This window comes from Panulirus ornatus, chromosome 43 (genome assembly GCF_036320965.1).
Source record: "Panulirus ornatus isolate Po-2019 chromosome 43, ASM3632096v1, whole genome shotgun sequence".
In the NCBI taxonomy this organism is placed as follows: domain Eukaryota; kingdom Metazoa; phylum Arthropoda; class Malacostraca; order Decapoda; family Palinuridae; genus Panulirus; species Panulirus ornatus.
In genome coordinates, this window is record NC_092266.1 from 15,707,024 (window position 1) to 15,730,080 (window position 23,057).

Sequence of the window (23,057 nt, forward strand, 5' to 3'; positions counted from 1 at the left end):
AAAAAGAAAAAAGAATCAGGCAACCTAACTTAATTTGGTGGTTTTGCAGATGTTTAAACTTAGTGTGCCAGCTGGGTGGTGCTGTACCTGGGATATATCTGCTGACTTGACAGAATCTCTCATCACCTTGGGTGCTAATAGAATAACATTCTTAGTTATATAACTCATCCATATATTTATTTTGATTTTATAATAATTTTGCACCTCATTCTTTTAGGGACTCTGTGACATGGTATGTAGTGAGTAATAGATAATGATTACACAGTGTTTCAGGGCTTACCATGACATTTTTATATACAATTGATTTACATAATTTTCAGATATATCTCTTGTTCATTACATTTTATGTACTTGATTTTCAGATGCATACTGTATTCACAGTTTTATATAAAGAACTGTCATTCTCTGCACAGCGAATTGAGCCATCTACCTAAATGACTGCCCTCATTCTAGAATATTTCACTCTTACATTCTTTGTATCATAATCAAGATTACTTTTATGTTGAAGGCTCCAGTCATGGAGAAAAGTCCACATTAAGGCTGGCCTTATTTGAAATATAGAGAGAATTATGAAATGGAAAAAGAAAAGACAAGTTAAAGTATTTACTAATTTGGAGGAAGTGGAGAACCTGTCTTTCGAAATATGCCAGCTCATAGTTATTGGAAAAGACATGAGAAGGTAGAGAGTTCCAAAGCGTTCAGGTGTAGGGAAAGAAATACTTTCTGTGTATCATAATCAAGATTACATATATTTTATGTTGAAGACTGCAGTCATCGACAAAAGTCCACATTAAGGCTGGCCTTAATTGAAATATAGAGAGAATTATTTTAGGAGCAGCTGAGTGAGTGTGTTGATAGTTTTCATGCACAAGACTGGGTTATAGTGAAGGGTGATTTGAATGCAAAGGTGAGTAATGTGGCTGTTGAGGATAATTGGTGTACATGGGGTGTTCAGTGTTGTAAATGGAATTGGTGAAGAGCTTGTAGATTTGTGTGCTGAAAAAGGACTGGTGATTGGGAATACCTGGTTTAAAAAGAGAGATATACATAAGTATACATATGTAAGTAGGAGAGATGGCCAGAGAGTGTTATTGGATTGCGTGTTGGTTGATAGGCACATGAGAGAGAGACTTTTGGGTGTTAATGTGCTGAGAGGTGCAGCTGGAGGGATGTCTGATCATTATCTTGTGGAGGCGAAGGTGAAGATTCGTAGAGGTTTTTTAGAAAAGAGGAGAGAATGTTGAGGTGAAGAGAGTGGTGAAAGTGAGTGAACTTGGGAAGGAGACTTGTGTGAGGAAGTACCAGGAGAGACTGAGTGCAGAAGGGAACAAGGGGAGAGCAAAGGATGTAGGGGGAGTGGGGCAGTGATGGCATGCGCAAAGGGTGCTTGTGGCATGAGAAGCGTGGGAGGTGGGCAGATTGGAAAGGGTAGTGGGTGGTGGGATGAAGAAGTAAGATTGTTGGTGAGATTGAATAGAGAGGCATTTGGACGATTTTTGCAGGGAAATATTGCAAATGACTGGGAGATGTTTTAAAGAAAGAGGCAGGAGGTCAAGAGAAAGGTGCAAGAGGTGAAAAAGAGGGCAGATGGAGTGAGTATTTTGAAGGTTTGTTGGGTGTGTTGGATGATAGAGTGGTGGATATAGGGTGTTTTGGTCGAGGTGGTGTGCGAAGTGAGAAGGTTACGGAGAATGATTTGGTAAACAGAGAGAAGGTTGTAAAAGCTTTGTGGAAGATGAAAGCTGGCAAGGCAGCGGGTTAGGATGGTATTGCAGTGGAATTTATTAAAAAGGGGGTTGACTGTGTTGGTGACTGGTTGGTAAGGATATTTAATATATGTATGGCTCATGGTGTGGTGCCTGAGGATTGGCGGAATGCATGCATAGTGCCATTGTACAAAGACAAATGGGATAAAGGTATAAGTTTGTTCAGTATTCCTGGGAAATTATATGGAAGGGTATTGATTGAGAGTATGAGGGCATGTACAGAGCATCAGATTGGGGAAGAGCAATGTGGTTTCAGAAGTGGTAGAGGATGTGTGGATCAGGTGTTTGCTTTGAAGAATGTATGTGAGAAATACGTAGAAAAACAATTGGATTTGTATGTAGCATTTATGGATTTGGAGAAGGCATATGATAGAGTTGATAGAGATGCTCTGTGGAAGGTATTAAGAATATATGGTGTGGGAGACAAGTTGTTAGAAGCAGTGAAAAGTTTTTATCAAGGATATAAGGCATGTGTACGAGCAGGAAGAGAGGAAAGTGATTGGTTCTCAGTGAATGTCGGTTTGCAGCAGGGATGCGTGATGTCTCCATGGTTGTTTACTTTGTTTATGGATGGGGTTGTTAGGGAGGTGAATGCAAGAGTTTTGGAGAGAGGGGCAAGTATGCAGTCAGTTGTGCATGAGAGGGCTTGGGAAGTGAGATAGTTGATGTTTGCTGATGATACAGCGCTGGTGGCTGATTCGTGTGAGAAACTGCAGAGGCTGGTGACTGTGTTTGGTAAAGTGTGTGAAAGAGGAAAGCTGAGAGTAAATGTGAATAAAAACAAGGTTATTAGGTACAGTAGGGTTGAGAGACAAGTCAATTGGGAGGTAAGTTTGAATAGAGAAAAACTGGAGGAAGTGAGTGTTTTAGATATCTGGGAGTGGATTTGGCAGCAAATGAAACCATGGAAGTGGAAATGAGTCAAAGGGTTGGGGAGGGGGCGAAAGTTCTGGGAGTGTTGAAAAACGAGCGGAAGGCAAGAACATTGTCTCAGAAAGCAAAAATGGGTATGTTTGAAGGTATAGTGGTTCCAATGATGTTATATGGTTGCAAGGCGTGGGCTATAGATAGAGTTGTGCGGAGGAGGATGGATGTGGTGGAAATGAGATGTATGAGGATATGTGGTCTGAGGTGGTTTGCTCGAGTAAGTAATGAAAGGGTAAGAGGGATGTGTGGTAATGGAAAGAGTGTGGTTGGGAGAGTTCAGGGGGGGGGGTTGAGTGGTTTGTTCACGTGGAGAGAATGAGTGACGAAAGATTGACAAAGATGATATATGTGTCAGAGGTGGAGGGAACGAGGATAAGTGGGAGACCAAATTGGAGGTGGAAGGATGGAGTGAAAAAGATTTTGAGCGACCGGGGCCTGAACATGCAGGAGGGTGAAAGGCGTGCAGGGAATAGAGTGAATTGAAATAATGTGGTATACTGGGGTCGGTGTGCTCTCTGGATTGAAAAAGGGCTTGTGAAGCGTCTGGGATAAACCATGGAAAGTTTTGCGGGGCCTGGATGTGGAAAGGGAACTTTGGTTTCTTTGCATTATACATGATAGCTAGAGACTAAGTGTGAACGAATGTGTCCTTTGTTGTCTCTTCCTAGTGCTACCTCGCGCGCATGCGGAGGGAGGGGGTTATCATTTCATGTGTGGTGGGATGGCGAGGGGAATGAATAAAGGCAGCAAGTATATGTATGTGTATATATGTATATGTCTGTATGTATATATATATATGTATATGTTGAAATGTATAGGTATGTATACGTGCGTGTGTGGACATGTATGTATATGCATGTGTATGTGGATGGGTTGGGCCATTCTTTCGTCCGATTCCTTGCGCTACCTCGCTAATGCGGGAGACAGCGACAAAGTATAATGAAAATATGAATGGAGAGAATTATGAAACAGAAAAAGAAAAGACAAGGGAATGTATTTATGAACTTGGAGGAAGTGAAGAACCTGTCTTTTGAAATGTCCCAGGTCATAGTTATTGGAAAAGACATGAGAAGGTAGAGTTCCAAAGCTTTGAGGTGTAGGGAAAGAAGTAGTCGTCAAAATGTCCCAACTTTGAGTTGCCTTGGCCAGATGGCCTTACAATAACTTACCGATTTTGATCAAAATCATGTGCAACAGTCACTGAATAATGTTAGTATTATTTGTGCCTCATATGCAGTTACTACTTTGGTGGGTTAAGTGAGCAGAGATGCACTGAGGATGTCAAAAAATAGTGAGTGTACACTGAGGAGGGACACAGCTATACCTTCCTCCATATTATATGAGTGACTGGCTCAACAGGATTTTTTTCCTGATGCTAATTATAGTTGCTTGTGACATGAGGCATTTCTGTATACCAAAAAAGTGTGCCCTTAAATCTGAATAAAGGTGGGAAGAGGCACCCTGTAAAGGTATGGTTGCGGTAGCCCTGCTGAGCATGTATAACCATGTTTGCACAGATTAAGTGGTTAATGGCAGGTATAAGACTCATTTATTGTTAATTAATTTACCCTTGCATTTACCTCCCTAACCACCCCATCCATGTACAAATTAAACAACCATGGGGACATCACACACCCTTGCCACAGACCATCATTCACTGGGAACCAGTCATTCTCCTCTCTTTCTTATCGTACTCATGCCTTACATCCTTGGTAAAAACTTGTCACTGCTTCTAGCAACTTAACCTCCCACACCATATACTCTTAAGACCTTTCACAAAGCATCTGTATCAACCCTATCATATGCCTTCTTTAGATCCATAAATGCTTCATACAAATCCATCTGTTTTTCTAAGTATTTGTCTCTTACATTCTTCAAAGCAAACACCAGATCCACACATCCTCTACCACTTCTGAAACCCCACTGCTCTTCTCTAATCTGATGCTCTTTACATGTCTTCACTCTCTTAATCAATACCCTCCCATATAATTTCCCAGGAATACTCAACAAACTTATGCCTCTGTAGTTGGAACACTCACCTTTATCCCCTTTGCTTTGTACATTGGTGCTATACATGCTTTCCGCCAATCCTCAGGCACTTCATCCCGGAAGTGAATGAATTGTTGTTTGCCGATGATACAGCTCTAGTGGCTGATTCGAGTGAGAAACTGCAGAAGTTGGTGACTGAGTTTGGAAAAGTGTGTGAAAAGAGAAAGTTGAGAGTAGATGTGAATAAGAGCAAGATTATTAGGTTCAGTTGGGTTGAGGGACATGTAAATTGGGATGTAAGTTTGAATGGAGAAAAATTGGAGGAATTGAAGTGTTTTAGATATCTGGGAGTGGACTTAAAAGCGAATGGAACCATGGAAGCTGAAGTGAGTCACAGGGTAGGGAAGGGGGTGAAGGTTTTAGGAGCAATGAAGAATGTGTGGAAGGAGAGAACATTATTGCGGAGAGCAAAAAATGGGTATATCTGAAGGAATAGTAGTTCCATCAATGTTATATGGTTGCAAGGCATGGGCTGTAGATAGGGTTGTACAGAGGACAGTGGATGTTTTGCAAATGAAATGTTTGAGGACAGTATGTGGTGTGAGGTGGTTTGATAGAGTAAGTAATGAAATGTTAAGAGATTTGTGGAAATAAAGATTGTGGTTGAGAGAGAGAGTGGAAGAGAGTATGTTGAAAGGATCCGGACATATGGAGAAAATGAGTGAGGAAAGATTGACAAAGAGCGTATATATGTCAGAGGTGGAGGGGACAAGGAGAAGTGGGAGACCAAATTGGAGGTGGAAGAATGGAGTGAAAAAGATTTTGAGTGATCGGGGCCTGAACATACAGGAGGGTTAGAGGCATGCAAGGAATAGATTGAATTGGAACTACGTGTTATACCGATGTCGATGTGCTGTCAATGGACTGAACCAGGGCACAGGAAATGTCTGTGGTAAACCATAGAAAGGTCTGTGGGGCCTGAATGTGGATAGGGAGCTATGGTTTCGGTGCATTACACATGACAGCTAGAGACTGAGTGTGAACAAAAGTGGCCTTTTTTTTGTCTTTTCCTGGCACTACCTTGCTGGAGCAGGGGGTAGCGATGCTGGTTCCTTTGGGGCGGGATTGCACTGGGAATGGATGAAGGCAAGCAAGTATGAATTTATACATGTGTATATATGTATATTATCCCTGGGGATAGGGGAGAAAGAATACTTCCCACGTATTCCCTGCGTGTCGTAGAAGGCGACTAAAAGGGAAGGGAACGGGAGGCTGGAAATCCTCCCCTCATTTTTTTTTTTTTTTTTTTCCAAAAGAAGAAACAGAGAAAGGGGCCAGGTGAGGATATTCCCTCAAAGGCCCAGTCCTCATCCTCTGTTCTTAACGCTACCTCGCTAATGCGGGAAATGGCAATTAGTATTAAAAAAAAAAAAAAAAAAAAAAAAAATATGTATATGTCTGTGTATGTATATGCATGCAAAGGATCACAATTTTGCACGTGATCAAGATATTCCTATGAGTCCACGGGGAAAATGAAACACGATAAGTGTTTCATTTTCCCCGTGGACCCACGGAAATGTATATGTATGTATATGTGCGTATATTAGCAAAACTGCAGAAGCTGGTTACTGAGTTTGGTAAAGTGTGTGAAAGAAGAAAGTTAAGAGTAAATGTGAATAAGAGCAAGGTTATTAGGTACAGTAGGGTTGAGGGTCAAGTCAATTGGGAGGTAAGTTTGAATGGAGAAAAACTGGAGGAAGTAAAGTGTTTTAGATATCTGGGAGTGGATCTGGCAACCGATGGAACCATGGAAGCGGAAGTGAATCATAGGGTGGGGGAAAATCCTGAGAGCCTTGAAGAATGTGTGGAAGTCGAGAACATTATCTCGGAAAGCAAAAATGGGTATGTTTGAAGGAATAGTGGTTCCAACAATGTTGTATGGTTGCGAGGCGTGGGCTATGGATAGAGTTGTGCGCAGGAGGGTGGATGTGCTGGAAATGAGATGTTTGAGGACAATATGTGGTGTGAGGTGGTTTGATTGAGTAAGTAATGTAAGGGTAAGAGAGATGTGTGGAAATAAAAAGAGCGTGGTTGAGAGAGCAGAAGAGGGTGTTTTGAAATGGTTTGGGCACATGGAGAGAATGAGTGAGGAAAGATTGACCAGGAGGATATATGTGTCAGAGGTGGAGGGAACGAGGAGAAGTGGGAGACCAAATTGGAGGTCGAAAGATGGAGTGAAAAATATTTTGAGTGATCGGGGCCTGAACATGCAGGAGGGTGAAAGGAGGGCAAGGAATAGAGTGAATTGGATCGATGTGGTATACCGGGGTAGATGTGCTGTCAATGGATTGAATCAGGGCATGTGAAGCGTCTGGGGTAAACCATGGAAAGTTGTGTGGGGCCTGGATGTGGAAAGGGAGCTGTGGTTTCGGGCATTATTACATGACAGCTAGAGACTGAGTGTGAACGAATGGGGCCTTTGTTGTCTTTTCCTAGCGCTACCTCGCACAGACGAGGGGGGAGGGGGATGTTATTCCATGTGTGGCGAGGAGGCGATGGGAATGAATAAAGGCAGTGTGAATTATGTGCATGTGTATATATGTATGTGTCTGTGTGTGTATATATATATGTGTACATTGAGATGTATGGGTATGTATATTTGCGTGTATGGACGTGTATGTATATACATGTGTATGGGGGTGGGTTGGGCCATTTCTTTTGTCTGTTTCCTTGCGCTACCTCGCAAACGCGGGAGACAGCGACAAAGCAAAATAAATAAATGAATAAATAAATATTGGCATTTATGTATATTTATGTGTATGTGAGTAGATGGGCCATTCTTTGTCTTTTTCCTGAAGCTACCTTGTTGATGCATGAAACGGCAATCAAGTATAATAGATATAAATAAATGATAAATTTACAAATGAATGATAAATTTACATTTGTGATAGTGAATGAAGAATGCATGATCAAGTAGAAATAAACTTTATAACACCATAACTGTTATGGCATTTATGATTGGTACTTAGATTAACGTTTTAGTTCAGTTGAGGGTTGTACATACTTACATGTTAGAAGCTGATGCCCAGTCCACTTACATTTCAGAAATATGTTGTGGGATTTAAAGGTTTTGGTATCCTGCTAAACATGGAAGCTCTACATATGATTAGAATTTCATACTTGTATGACTTGTATTTTTGGCAAAAATTAAGAGTAAGCCATGGATTTCTGCAAGGGTGTGTGTACCTGAGTTACTGGTGTCTGACAGTATCTTGTCTACTTGAAAGAATTACAGTCAATATGACGTAGCCATTAAGAGTACAATAAATGGTGATTCTATTGAGAGTTAGCCATTAAGAGTACAATAAATGGTGATTCTACTGAGAGCTACACCAGCTTCAGTTAGAGAGCACAACATATTGGATATGTATACAAAAGTGAAATTTTATTTGCAAACCCCAAATTTGGCCTTCCTGCTTTTATTGGGTTCAAAATTTTTGGGCTCCCTTGCCTTGAGACCCTGAACTGTGGTTTTCTTGCTGTAAAAGGTAACATTGCTCTGGATATGACTGAAAATGACTTAGCTTTTCATGTTGCTGTAGGCCATATGGGCCAAAGCTTCAAACAGCTTTGACTGATCAAAGGAGCAGCAATGTGTAGTTAACTACCTACCCCAAGTAGAAATAAAAAGCTTGCTGGTGCCTTATGCTTCAGTAACCTCTTCTCACAGATCTCCCCATCCCAGCAAATATAACACTGACATAACACATATAGACTGAACGAACCTGACAAGCACTAAATGACCGACCTCCCAACTCAGTTTTAAAAACTCTGTCCCACCAGACATAGACCCATGTGAAACCATGCTTCCCAGACAAACTTTAGTCACACTTTCCCATGTATCCTCTGGACATCACCCATCACTACAACACTACAAACACCATTTCAAGTTACCCAAGACCCTGTATGCCCATGAAGCAGCTACCATAAAGAAGACGCTGAGAAATTATGACTCGTTTAGCCAGCACACTGCACGTAGGTGCACACACACCACAACATCTTATGATCTGTGGTCGTGACTGGTGGATATGGTTAGCTTCCAGAGTGCTACAGAACCCTCATAAGCATAAAAAGAACTTCTGGGGCAGGAAGTATGTAAGCGACTATCATGGAGGTTATCATGAACCATCATTCTTTAAGGAAGAATAATTTGCTTGTAAGAAAGATATTTTTGTGTTCTGACCTCAGAATTTTAACCTGCTCCCTTAGCGTCTTTAGTTTCTGCTGGAATATTATCTCTGAAATTTTTAATTTATTCAGTATCACATATTATGTACATTGCAGGTATTTTAGTTCCATGGGTATTATCTCAGTATTTTATAACCTTCCTTTGTCCTGTGTACGTTTTTCTTCTATAAATGCAGTTTTGATTCTTTGGGTTTTAGCAGGTGCTAGCCCTAAGATTAAGTTTGTTTCAAATAGATCTCCACCAACCATATATGTGCACAGTTACACTTTTTCTTGCTGATATGCAAGATTGTTGCACCATAATTATTACTTAGGAGTAATTTAAAAACAGCTAGAAATTGTACTGACTTTGTCAGAACTTTACCAAGTAAAGTTATTGAGTAGTCATACTTTTCTTTAGTAAGCCAAGTGCCATTTCTTCCCAGTAATGCACCATAATACAATTTTTCAGGTTGTATGAAACTGTTACACCAGTAGAGGATCCAGTTGTTCAAGAAGCTGCATCAGTGCTACGAGAATGGGGTCAAATATGGAAGAATCTATATGTGGTAAGTCTAAAAAGCTAACCAAAAAAATTTGAAGTGCTACAAATTCTGTTTACACAATAATATGCTCATTTTTAACCTCAGTTTGGGTTGTTTTCAGCAATATTATGAAAATTATCATTAGTGTGAGAGAAACTTTATGTACTACATCATTCTTGATCTTAAGCAGCCTGATTCAAAGCAACTGAGAAGACTTTTCTTCTTGAAACCCCATGATGTTTAGGGAAGATTAGTTACTAATTCCTTGGTAATGTTTCAATGCTAACAATATCTGGTTTGAAATCCTGATCTGACCTCTTAACTTCAGTTGTTTACTGTTAACTATCAATCTGTCTGTACTTATTCTTACATAGTACAAGTAGACTTTATGTCACTGATAATTTTGTTCTGCTTTCATTAATCTGACGAGTTCCTAGAAATTTGGTCTGTGTTCTGCTACTTTGTTTTTGCTCGGTGGATAATTTCTTTGCCATTTATTTCATTGGTCTGTCTCTTTTGTCCCATAGATCTCTCCCACTTTCATCAGACAGTCATATGGAGGATGGCTTCTTTACTCACATGACAATTGAACTTTTTGTAGCTTTGAATGTCATAGTGACTTATCCTACCATTAGTACCGTATAGAGGTCTCCTCTACTGCCAGGAGGGCTTGGAAAAATTTTATTGACTTGTATGTCGTGGATACATGGTGTTCCTGTGGAAAATACATAGGTTTGTTTTTCACACAGTCATACTCATTGTAGCAAATTTCCTGCTAGGTGATAATTGCACCAAAGTCTCCTTTCACCATGTCTGATCCTCATTACTTTGTACTGCTGTTACTTGAATTAGATTTTATTAACCATTCACCTAACCGATGTTAGAGATTTTCCATGTCTCCCTGTAAATTGGTGCAATCATTGTTTTTCTTTTTCTTGGAAATTTTCAATGTCTCCTTGTAAGCCTATGCAATTTTTTTATGCTCTACCTCTGTCATGGCCTTGAAGATTTTCCATGTCTCCCTGTAAGCTGGTACAATAATTTTTATTCTATACTTCTATCATGACTTTAACATCATCCAGAAATATGATCAGGTATGTGTGTATGTTTAATGAACTGTCTGTAATTACACATTTGTCCTTTTTGGGATGGGAATTCTACACATGTGGGCCTCCATTTCTTGAACCTTCTCTACTTTATACAACTTTTTAGACTTTGGTGTGTGGTTCACATTTATATTTTCATTGCTCTGTTTATTCCATTCAGTCACTACTTTTGTAATACAAAAGTGCTTCTTTACATCTTTTCAATTAGGTTTTTGTTTAACCCATTCAAATTTATCTGGGAGATCTGCCTGTAGTTCAGCATATCCTTGCAGTCTTTAGCACATATGGAAAGATTTGATAAGGACCATTGTCCTCATCTGGTTCAAGGCCCATTATATTCTCTTTGTTTTAGATATTTTAATGCTTTCCCTGTCCTTTTTCATTGGTGTTGGGGATATGGTTTCAACAACTTAAAACATGTTTGCATTTGTCATTCATACTCTTATATACTCTTTTCATCACCCTCTACATTTCCTCCAAGTAAATTGTCTTTCCCTTTCTAGCTGCTTTTTAACTGAGACTTTATTGATCTATCTATATCTCTGTTGCCTGTTCCTTCTAGGAACTCCCATCAAGGGGGTGGCCATAGCAAAATTGTCTGCACTTTTCGCTGTCCTTACATGCCTTTCTCACATACACCATTCCACAAATTCTTACCCCATTTCTTCTCCTCTGGTATTCTTCCATTCTGTATTCCTAGGTCACAGATGCTGTTCCTCTCACACCAACCCCTTTAGTGGTACTCTCATACACTCTCCTTGCAAACTACCCATTCTGCATTCGTCCACATGCCCATACCACCGCAAAGTATTATGTTTTACCCTCTCTTCCACTCTGCAATTAATTTTCTTCGCATTCCTTGTTATACTAAATCTCTCATGCACCCCCTCATTACTTTCTTCATTCATCTTATACCAAATACTCCTCTCAAATGACTCGTTTCTACAGCCTGGATTTTTGACCCCTGATTAATATGTTGAAAATTTTTTTGATTGTCTCCTGCCTTGCCCACAATCTCACTACAAACAGTTACTGTCATTGTGATTGATTGCTGTGAGTCATGCTATACTTTTTTGAAGCTTTGTACATTTGGTGTTACATGTTCACTACTATTTCATTCATCTCTTCTTGCACAGTGATACTGTATGTGCCTTGATGGCACTTCCATTTGCAGGTGAATCGTCACTCTGGTAAGCAGTGATTTGCTAGAATGATCACCTGTATGGTTTTTTTTCAATTTTTTTTTATATATTTTTTCTCTTCTACATTACCTGACTTATATTTTAATGAGCGCCATATAAATGGATCATCAGGTATTGGTTCACTTGGAAGCAGGGCCCAAATAGTAGGGCTAAGGATCCCCTATTATTACACTTTTTTATTTTAAGCTAAACAAGATTTGAAGATTTTTTTTATTTTACATAGTCAAAAATTTATGAATTCAGATCAGAAATTCTGTTATAGCAAGGCTTAGCCTATAAATAGTAAATGATGTGGCTCCCTGATTTATCAGTTGCTTGATCATGAAATTTGTTGAATAAGCTACTTTTATGTCAGGGAAGGATGTACATAATGGCTAAGGTCAATAAGACTTTTATTGATAAGCTATCTTTTATCCATTAGATATTTTTTCTGACCTTTGAAAAAGTTTCAGTACATTTAACCTCATGATTTAGAATTTATTTTCTATAGCATTATGCATGCTAATTACACACTTTGTTTTTGATGCGACACATATGATCAGTGGGTTACCCAGTTGGATCTTTAGTGCTTTCATTCCTTCACATGTTCCCTGAACACTATTAAGTAGAGTCATATACATTTACAAGGTACTTGCTGATGATTTTTGCTCAATTCTTAATCTCCTAGAGCAGTTATGTGTCATACATAGTTACCATATTATCAACAGTAATAATTCACACCCACAAATTTCATAATTGCCAGTTACCATACAAACAACATGGGGCATGTAGCCACGAGAGTGATAGCATGTCATCTCGCAGCTACAAAAATGATTTTATGATGCAATAGGAAGATATACGATGTGCTTTTGATTTACAGTATTGGTTTAAGGTATATGATGGTGAAGATAACAATGATATTTTTATTTTAATTCAGCCCTTTGTTAGCAGCTTTAGTCCATTTAAGTTTTATGATCAATACAATACAATACTTTGTAAACCTGTTTCTGCCACTTAGATGTCACCTTCTATATTGTGATAGTTAGCAATGGTTAAATGGGAGAAACAGCCAAGCATACAAACTATTGTGCTGCTAAGGACAGCTGCTAACAAAGTTTTGTTTTTGCTTTTGTTTTTTGATGTTTTGTGCCTTTTAACATAATTTTGAGTTAATTGATAAAGATAATTTTTTTTTCATATTTTAATTTTTTGAATTTTTATGGATGGGGTTGTTAGGGAGGTGAATGCAAGAGTTTTGGAAAGAGGGGCAAGTATGAAGTTTGTTGGGGATGAGAGAGCTTGGGAAGTGAGTCAGTTGTTGTTCGCTGATGATACAGTGCTGGTGGCTGATTCATGTGAGAAACTGCAGAAGCTGGTGACTGAGTTTGGTAAAGTGTGTGAAAGAAGAAAGTTAAGAGTAAATGTGAATAAGAGCAAGGTTATTAGGTACAGTAGGGTTGAGGGTCAATTCAATTGGGAGGTGAGTTTGAATGGAGAAAAACTGGAGGAAGTGAAGTGTTTTAGATATCTGGGAGTGGATCTGGCAGCGGATGGAACCATGGAAGCGGAAGTGGATCATAGGGTGGGGGAGGGGGCGAAAATTCTGGGAGCCTTGAAGAATGTGTGGAAGTCGAGAACATTATCTCGGAAAGCAAAAATGGGTATGTTTGAAGGAATAGTGGTTCCAACAATGTTGTATGGTTGCGAGGCATGGACTATGGATAGAGTTGTGCGCAGGAGGATGGATGTGCTGGAAATGAGATGTTTGAGGACAATGTGTGGTGTGAGGTGGTTTGATCGAGTAAGTAACGTAAGGGTAAGAGAGATGTGTGGAATTAAAAAGAGCGTGGTTGAGAGAGCAGAAGAGGGTGTTTTGAAATGGTTTGGTCACATGGAGAGAATGAGTGAGGAAAGATTGACCAAGAGGATATATGTGTCGGAGGTGGAGGGAACGAGGAGAAGAGGGAGACCAAATTGGAGGTGGAAAGATGGAGTGAAAAAGATTTTGTGTGATCGGGGCCTGAACATGCAGGAGGGTGAAAGGAGGGCAAAGAATAGAGTGCATTGGAGCGATGTGGTATACCGGGGTTGACGTGCTGTCAGTGGATTGAATCAAGGCATGTGTATGGGGGTGGGTTGGGCCATTTCTTTCGTCTGTTTCCTTGCGCTACCTCGCAAACACGGGAGACAGCGAAAAAAAAAAAAAAAAAAATTGAAAAACCTTTGGCTGGAGAAATGCTAAAGTAGACCACCATTGTTACAGATATACTTGAAAGAAAAATTAGAGATGTTTTTTGATATGTGTCTTCATATTTTCAGCAACTTGGAACGCCCTATGGCGATCAAGAACTCTGGGATGCCGTCCGGAAAGCCATGATGGATGTAGCAGATTGGCGGAAACAATTAATAACTGGAACCTTAACATCAGATCAAATTGCACAACTCAAACTGAAGATTACTCGCAAAATTGACTGGGGAAACAGGTTTGTACAGATACATTTTGATTTCCTTTTTTTTCTCTTTAAGATTCCAGTCATTGACAAAAGTCCACATCTAGGCCAGGTCGTAATTGAAATACAGATTGAGTTATGAAATGGAAAAGACAAGGGAAAGCATTTATGAGTTTTTGAGAAAGTGAAAGACTTGTCTTTTGAAATGTACCATGTCGTAGTTGTTGGGAAAGATGAGAGAAGGTAGAGAGTCCCAAAGCTTCAACATGTCAGGAAAGAGGGAAAGAAGCAAGCATCAAAATGTCCCATTCTTGAGTTCTTGTTAGCCATACAATAATCATGTGATGCAGCAGCTTGCCGAGTATTGCATGGTCTAGCTAATGATGGGGACACACAAGCAGCCAGCTCTTAGGAGCAAAAACCAAAGTAATACCTATAAAAGAGGGAAAGTGAACCAACATTGTGGCGTAGGGCATGGGGGTCAGGTTTGGAATTTAGCCTGGGACAGTTTATAAGTCGGACCGCTTTCAACTCAACTCTGTCAAGTAAGGATACAGAGCTAGAACCACCCCAAATGTGAGAGCAGTACTTCATACAAGGTCAGATCAATTCCTTGTATAAACAGAGCAACTGCTCAAAAGAGAAGAAGTTTCAACATCCAAACAAGACACTCAGTTTCTAAGAGGCAGACTTAGCCATTCCCATAATGTGGGGTTTCCAAGAAAGAGTGGATGTTACAGTAATACCAAGGATGTTCATTGAGTCAAGAGGTGGAATTACAGAACTGTCAAAGGAGGGACAAGAGCTTTGAGGAGTTTTCAGTAGAGAGATGGATAGAAATTGGGTCTTGGAGGTATTAGACTCAACAAGGTTTTGTGTACCCCTCTGAGATATCCTGTTCATGTCCGAGTTTATTGAGGAAGCTGTGTTGAGACAAAATGCATATCATGTGAGAGAAGAGGGAACAGAATTAAAGGATGTGGATGAATGTAGTGTAGAGTCATCAGCATATGAGTGTATTGGATTATTTGTGAGGAGAGGAAATCATTGATAAAAAAAGAGAAAAAGTGTAGGGGATAGGACAGAACCTTGAGGGACACCACTGTTGTTGGAGAAAAGGGGGAGGCTGATCCATCAACAGCTCAGAGAAACATTGGTTGGAGAGGAAGCTTAGATATGAAGGAGCAAAGTAAGGGAGGGGAGCTTATGAGACCCCAATGCCACACCCTGTCAAAGGCCTTAGATATGTCAAGGGCACCTTCGTATGATCCCCAAATCTTTCAGGGATGATGACCAGACATTAGTAAGATAGGGAAGAATATCACCACTGAATCTTGCTTACAGAATCCATACTGGTGATCAGAGAGAAGACTGTGATTTTTGAGGTGTTTAAGGATATGGGAGTTGTGGAGGGATTCAAAAGACTTAAGAAATGGTGGATGTCAAAGCAGTAGGATGATAGTTAGAGGGGTCAGAATGGTCACCCTTTCTAGGGATGGGATGTATCAAGGCATGTTTCCAACCAGAGGAGAAAGTTTTTGTTTTTAAACAGAATTAGAACAGACGAGCATGCACAGGTGCTAGTTCAGAGGCACACTCTTTCAGTACACAGGGATGGATACCATCAGGATCATAAACCTTGCTTGTGTCCAGAGAAAGAAGCACTTTTTAGACAATCCAAATAGAGATTACAGGAAGAAGCATAGGATTAGTAAGAGGAGCATCAGGGGGTAAAGTAGTATTATATTAGAGTCATCCAAGGTGTAGTTAGAGGAGAAATGGGAATCAAAGAGATTTGCATTGTCATTGGGAGAGACAGCTATAGTACCATCAGAATGGAAAAGTGAGGGGAAAGGTAGAGCAACAGAAGTTAGAAATGCTCCTAACCAAAGACCAGAAAGACCTACTAGTGGATGATGAGGAGAGCTTATCACACTTCCTTTGAATAAAGGAATGCTTTGCCTCACAGGTAACATTCTTGCCGTGGTTATGGCAACGATGAAAGCTGAATGGGAGCCAGAGGAAGGAGATTTTTCCCACTCTGATATGCCTGATCCCTTGTCTGAATGGTTTCAGAACAGGAATGGTTGAACCTTGGATTGGATGAAGAAGTCTTGGAGGAAAAGGTGTTATATGCTTCCATTCCTACAAGAATAACCTTTATTATGCGTTTGGTGGAGACAGAAGCATCACCATATGAGAAACAGTAATTCACCCAAGTATAGTCAGAAAAGAAGTTACGGAAGTTATTCCAGTCAACTTTGTTAGAAGGGGTTGCTGGAGGGGAGGTGCCATTAGAATAGATACATTTATGAAAGTGTATGTATCCCTGGGGATAGGGGAAAAAGAATACTTCCCTCACATTCCTCGCGTGTCGTAGAAGGCGACTAAAGAGGATGGGAGCGGGGGGCTGGAAACCCTCCCCTCCTTGTATTTTAACCTTCTAAATGGGGAAACAGAAGGAGTCACGCAGGGAGTGCTCATCCTTCTCGAAGGCTCAGATTGGGGTGTCTAAATGTGTGTGGATGTAACCAAGATGAGAAAAAAGGAGAGATAGGTAGTATGTTTGAGGAAAGGAACCAGGATGTGAAACGAAGCTCTAGGGTAAAGGGGAAGAGTTGTTTGGGAATGTCTTGGGAGTAAAGTTTGGGGTTAGTTAGAGGACAAGAGCAAGGGAAGGAGTGGCATTACTCCTGAAATAGGAGTGGTGGGAGTATGTGATGGGGGGGTTCCAACTCGTTTAGTGTGGCTTTAGGCTCCTGACTGACACAGAAACATGCTTATGCCACCATCGAGCTCAAACTGTTGGCTGTGGTATGGGCCATGTCGAAATGCAGGTTTTGCCTCACCAGTTTGCAACACTTTAAGTTAGTCATCAACCATTGTTCACTTGTACCCATCCTTATCCACTACTCTAGATGCGATTGAAAACCCTCGTCCTCAGCACCTGAAGGAGAAGCTTTCAACGTACCTCTTCACAGCATTGTGGTGCATGGGTAAGCATCTCGATATGCCATTTGCTTTATCCCACTCTCCTGTAAGCTGCCCCACCCCAAAGGACAAAGGGCTGAGCACAAACTGATGTCTTTATTAGGACCATTGTTACTTCATGGGCCATACAGTCCCTTGCCAGTCCCTAGCAATCGGAGTTGTCACCCAACAATGACAAGGCAATGGAGGATCTACAGACCGCTGCTCACAATGACCCTTCCTACTTTAGGCTCATTGACTGTGTGAGAGACGGTTTCCCTCGTCTTTGCTGACCTGCATGACTTGCTGCTCCCATGTTGAAAACTGCATGAGGACCTCCGCTGTGATGGAAACCTCATTCTTGAAGGGGAACGTATTGTTCCTGCTGCCTTATGTCGCCAAATCTTAGATCACCTCCACGACAGCTACCAAGGAGCGGAGGCTACCAAGCGAAAGGCAAGACAGGCTGTATTCTGGCCTGGAATCAACTTGGACATAGTGAACACTGTTTGTGCATGCAAGGCGTGTCAGATATTGTAGCCTAGCCAACACAGGAGCCCCTACTCTTTGCTGACAGTCCCACCAGGCCCTTTGAATCCATGTTGGCCAACTTCTTCATTGCATCAGGGAAGTTTTTTCTTGTCATTGTCAACCTTCTCTTTGGTTGGCCTGTTGTAATACTCTTCAGCAACATACGATGTCTGTGGCCACCATCCGCAACTTCCGACATTACTTTCATGATGTATGCATTTCCATGCATCTGAAGACCAATGGAGAGCCCCAGTTTATGAGTTTGATTTTGCTGCATTCCTCGACTGTTAGGGAGTCCAACACGTGGTGTCATCACATTACCTGCAGCCTAATGGCCACACTGAGGCTGCTGTTAAGTCTGTAAAGCACCTCAACCTGAAAGTGGCTCCTTCTGGCAACACTGACTGTGAGGATTCCTTTGCTCCTGTATCCCTGCCCACCCTCAGTCCTTCTCAGAGGAGTGGCAGGTCAAGACTGAAATATGTGACTGACGAGCTGCTGTGTGCTCAGAATGCTACAGCCTGCTACAGTGAGCACACCTGTCCCTTTGTCCCCTTCCCAGGTTGAGTGTCAGTGAGGAAGTTCACATCCAGGGTCTGACCTCTCTTCATTGGGACAAAGTGGGTACTGTCATGGGTATTGGCAGGTCATGGGACTACCAGGTGCAGTTACCTAGTGGTCATGTGTGGTGGAGAAATCACCGTTTCCTCCATTCATTGAAGTGTCCTACAGACAGCCCCTTACAGTGCATGAGTCCCCTATCCTCCCCAGTGAACCAGTGTCTTGCCACTCACAGCAGATTAAGAACAGGAAGTCCTCTCCAGACATTGCTATGAGTGTATAGGGGGAAGAAGGTGTGAGAGATTGTAATTATGTAATCCTATGTCTGTGTAACAATATATTTACTCTGCCTCTTGCTTTATGATGATATTATCATGTAAGCTAGTTACCGGCATATGGAAATGATTGTGTTATGTCCCATACGTCATAAACTGATTTAGTTAGCCAGCGACTTTGGGAATCTCTTAATACCCACAAGTCTTCAGTTTAAATCAGCTATTGTCCTCGTGCAGTATTGTATTGTGTATTTCTGTGTATTGTGCTGTGCCTTACCAGAAATAAAGACCTATTTGTCTACAAAGTGTGTTTCAATCATCCTTCAGTACCCTGACTGTACTCGCATGAACATACAAGTAGCACAGTCCCTTTTTTTTTCAGTCATGGTCCTGTGTGATTTCACCATCTTGGTTAAAGCTAAATTGATATTGATTCTGATTTGAAAATTAGTTTCAACCTTTATAATAGTCACTCTCTCAGGTTACTGTTGTTCAACAGTTATTAAACACTCACTCTCATTCCAGCAATGTGACCGTCATCCCATCATTGGCTAGTGGAGACGCTGCTTCACAAACATCTGCCTTCAGTTTCTCTATATTCATGCTTAGTATATGGACATTCCATACCCCTCAGTTAACCAAATTGCTGTTTTCATAAAGTCATGCCTTCTCAAATAGATTTGTGTTTCTGAATGTGTTAAGATAATCAAAGAAAGGCTCACTGAATATATATCAAATTATTTTAGGACAAGGGAGCAAATGGGAACTTCAGTGAAGGGCGCAAATGGGGAGGTGATAACAAGTAGTGGTGATGTGAGAAGGAGATGGAGTGAGTATTTTGAAGGTTTGTTGAATGTGTTTGATGATAGAGTGGCAGATATAGGGTGTTTTGGTCGAGGTGGTGTGCAAAGTGAGAGGGTTAGGGAAAATGATTTGGTAAACAGAGAAGAGGTAGTAAAAGCTTTGCGGAAGATGAAAGCCGGCAAGGCAGCAGGTTTGGATGGTATTGCAGTGGAATTTATTAAAAAAGGGGGTGACTGTATTGTTGACTGGTTGGTAAGGTTATTTAATGTATGTATGACTCACGGTGAGGTGCCTGAGGATTGGCGGAATGCGTGCATAGTGCCATTGTACAAAGGCAAAGGGGATAAGAGTGAGTGCTCAAATTACAGAGGTATAAGTTTGTTGAGTATTCCTGGTAAATTATATGGGAGGGTATTGATTGAGAGGGTGAAGGCATGTACAGAGCATCAGATTGGGGAAGAGCAGTGTGGTTTCAGAAGTGGTAGAGGATGTGTGGATCAGGTGTTTGCTTTGAAGAATGTATGTGAGAAATACTTAGAAAAGCAAATGGATTTGTATGTAGCATTTATGGATCTGGAGAAGGCATATGATAGAGTTGATAGAGATGCTCTGTGGAAGGTATTAAGAATATATGGTGTGGGAGGAAAGTTGTTAGAAGCAGTGAAAAGTTTTTATCGAGGACGTAAGGCATGTGTACGTGTAGGAAGAGAGGAAAGTGATTGGTTCTCAGTGAATGTAGGTTTGCGGCAGGGGTGTGTGATGTCTCCATGGTTGTTTAATTTGTTTATGGATGGGGTTGTTAGGGAGGTAAATGCAAGAGTTTTGGAAAGAGGGGCAAGTATGAAGTCTGTTAGGGATGAGAGAGCTTGGGAAGTGAGTCAGTTGTTGTTCGCTGATGATACAGCGCTGGTGGCTGATTCATGTGAGAAACTGCAGAAGCTGGTGACTGAGTTTGGTAAAGTGTGTGGAAGAAGAAAGTTAAGAGTAAATGTGAATAAGAGCAAGGTTATTAGGTACAGTAGGGTTGAGGGTCAAGTCAATTGGGAGGTGAGTTTGAATGGAGAAAAACTGGAGGAAGTGAAGTGTTTTAGATATCTGGGAGTGGATCTGGCAGCGGATGGAACCATGGAAGCGGAAGTGGATCATAGGGTGGGGGAGGGGGCGAAAATTCTGGGGGCCTTGAAGAATGTGTGGAAGTCGAGAACATTATCTCGGAAAGCAAAAATGGGTATGTTTGAAGGAATAGTGGTTCCAACAATGTTGTATGGTTGCGAGGCGTGGGCTATGGATAGAGTTGTGCGCAGGAGGATGGATGTGCTGGAAATGAGATGTTTGAGGACAATGTGTGGTGTGAGGTGGTTTGATCGAGTGAGTAACGTAAGGGCAAGAGAGATGTGTGGAAATAAAAAGAGCGTGGTTGAGAGAGCAGAAGAGGGTGTTTTGAAGTGGTTTGGGCACATGGAGAGGATGAGTGAGGAAAGATTGACCAAGAGGATATATGTGTCGGAGGTGGAGGGAGCAAGGAGAAGAGGGAGACCAAATTGGAGGTGGAAAGATGGAGTGAAAAAGATTTTGTGTGATCGGGGCCTGAACATGCAGGAGGGTGAAAGGAGGGCAAGGAATAGAGTGAATTGGAGCGATGTGGTATACCGGGGTTGACGTGCTGTCAGTGGATTGAATCAAGGCATGTGAAGCGTCTGGGGTAAACCATGGAAAGCTGTGTAGGTATGTATATTTGCGTGTGTGGACGTATGTATATACATGTGTATGGGGGGGGGGGTTGGGCCATTTCTTTCGTCTGTTTCCTTGCGCTACCTCGCAAACGCGGGAGACAGCGACAAAGTAAAAAAAAAGAAAAAAAAAAAAAAAAAAACATTCTTTTAGTTTTTAGTTAATCTGACAGGTTTTCCCAAAAAGACGGATGATATATCTGATGTTGATTGAATGTTTCCCATATGATGATGAGGTATATAGAACTTTCGACCATTTCTGAATTATGAGAATGGTCAAAGAGGGTGTGTTGAAATGGTTTGGACATTTGGAGAGAATGAGAGAGGAAAGGCTGACAAAGAGGATATAAGTGTCAGAGGTGGAGGAAACAAGGAGGAGACCAAATTGGAGGTGGAAGGATGGAATGAAAAAGATTTTGAGCAATCAGGGCCTGCACTTGCAGGAGGGTGAGAGGCGTGCAAGGAATAGAGTGAATTGGAATGTGTTGTAGTGGACTGAACCAGGCCATGTGAAACGTCTGGGTTAAACCATGGAAAGGTCTGTGGGACCTGGATGTGGATAAGGAGCTGTGATTTCTGTGCATTACACATGACAGCTAGAGACTAAGTGTGAACGAATGTGGCCTTTTTTGTTGATTTTCCTGGAGGTACCTCACTCATGCAGGGTTTAGCGATGCTGTTTCTTGTGAGGTAGGGTGGTACCGGGAATGGATGAAGGCAAGCAAGTTTGAATATGTACATGTGTATATATGTTATTTATTTTATATAAAATAACATATATAAACAAATATGTATTTGTGTATACAGTGATGTATTGCAGAAGGCAACCAAAGGGGACAGGAATGGGGGACTAGAAACCTTCCTCTCCTTGTATTTTAACGTTCTACAAGGGGAAACAGAAGGAGTCATGCGGGGAGTGCTCATCCTCCTCAAAGGCTCAGATTGGGGTGTCTAAATATATGTGAATGTAACCAAGATGAGAAAAAAGGAGAGATAGGTAGTATGTTTGAGGAAAGGAACCGGGATTTTTGGCTCTGAGTGAAATGAATCTCAAGGGTAAAGGGGAAGAGTGGTTTGGGAATGTCTTGGGAGTAAAGTCAGGGGTTGGTGAGAGGACAAGAGCAAAGGAAAGAGTAGCACTACTCCTAAAGCAGGAGTTGTGGGAGTGTGTGATAGATTGTAAGAAAGTAAACTGTAGATAGATATGGGTGAAACTGAAAGAGGATGGAGAGAGATGGGTGATGGATGATTGGTGCCTATGCATCTGGTCATGAGAAGAAAGATCATGAGAGGCAAGTGTTTTGGGAGCAGCTGAGTGAGTGTGTTAGCAGCTTTGATGCACTAGACCGAGTTATAGTGATGGGTGAACTGAATACAAAGGTGAGCCATGTGGCAGTTGAGGGAATAATTAGTGTACATGGGGTATTCAGTGTTATGAATAAAAATGGTGAAGAGCTTATAGATTTATGTGCTGAAAAAGGACTGGTGATTGGGAATACCTGGTTTAAAAAGAGAGATTTTTTTCCATACTATTCGCCATTTCCTACATTAGCGAGGTAGCGTTATGTAAGTAGGAAAGATGGCCAGAGAGCGTTATTGGATTACATGTTAATTGATAGGTGCATGAAAGACAGACTTTTGAATGTTAATGTGCTGAGAGGGGCAACTGGAGGGATGTCTGATCATTATCTTGTAGAGGTGAAGGTGAAGATTTGTAGAGGTTTTCAGAAAAGAAGAGAGAACATAAGGGTGAAGAGAGTGGTGAGAGTAAATGAGCTTTGAAAGGAGACTTTTGTGAGGAAGCACCGGGAGAGATTTAGTGCAGAATGGCAAAAGGTGAGAGCAAATGATGTAAGGGGAGTGGTGGAGGAATGGGATGTATTTAGGGGATTAGTGGTAGCTTGCACAAAAGATGCCTGTGGCATGAGAAAGATGGGAGGTGGGCAGATTAGAAAGGGTAGTGAGTGGTGGGATGAAGAAGTAAGATTGTTACTG

General features: G+C 41.2%; 1 protein-coding gene across 3 annotated transcripts in view; it reads left to right on the top strand.

Moving 5' to 3' along the window:
- Positions 1 to 23,057, top strand: part of spg (dedicator of cytokinesis spg) — a 392,951-nt gene that overhangs the window by 25,876 nt on the left and 344,018 nt on the right. For all 3 annotated transcript variants that reach the window (XM_071687033.1, XM_071687034.1, XM_071687035.1), the window contains exons 4-5: positions 9,382 to 9,478; positions 14,061 to 14,224. In XM_071687033.1, the coding sequence (XP_071543134.1) occupies positions 9,382 to 9,478; positions 14,061 to 14,224 (261 nt within the window). The remainder of the gene's footprint in view (positions 1 to 9,381; positions 9,479 to 14,060; positions 14,225 to 23,057) is intronic.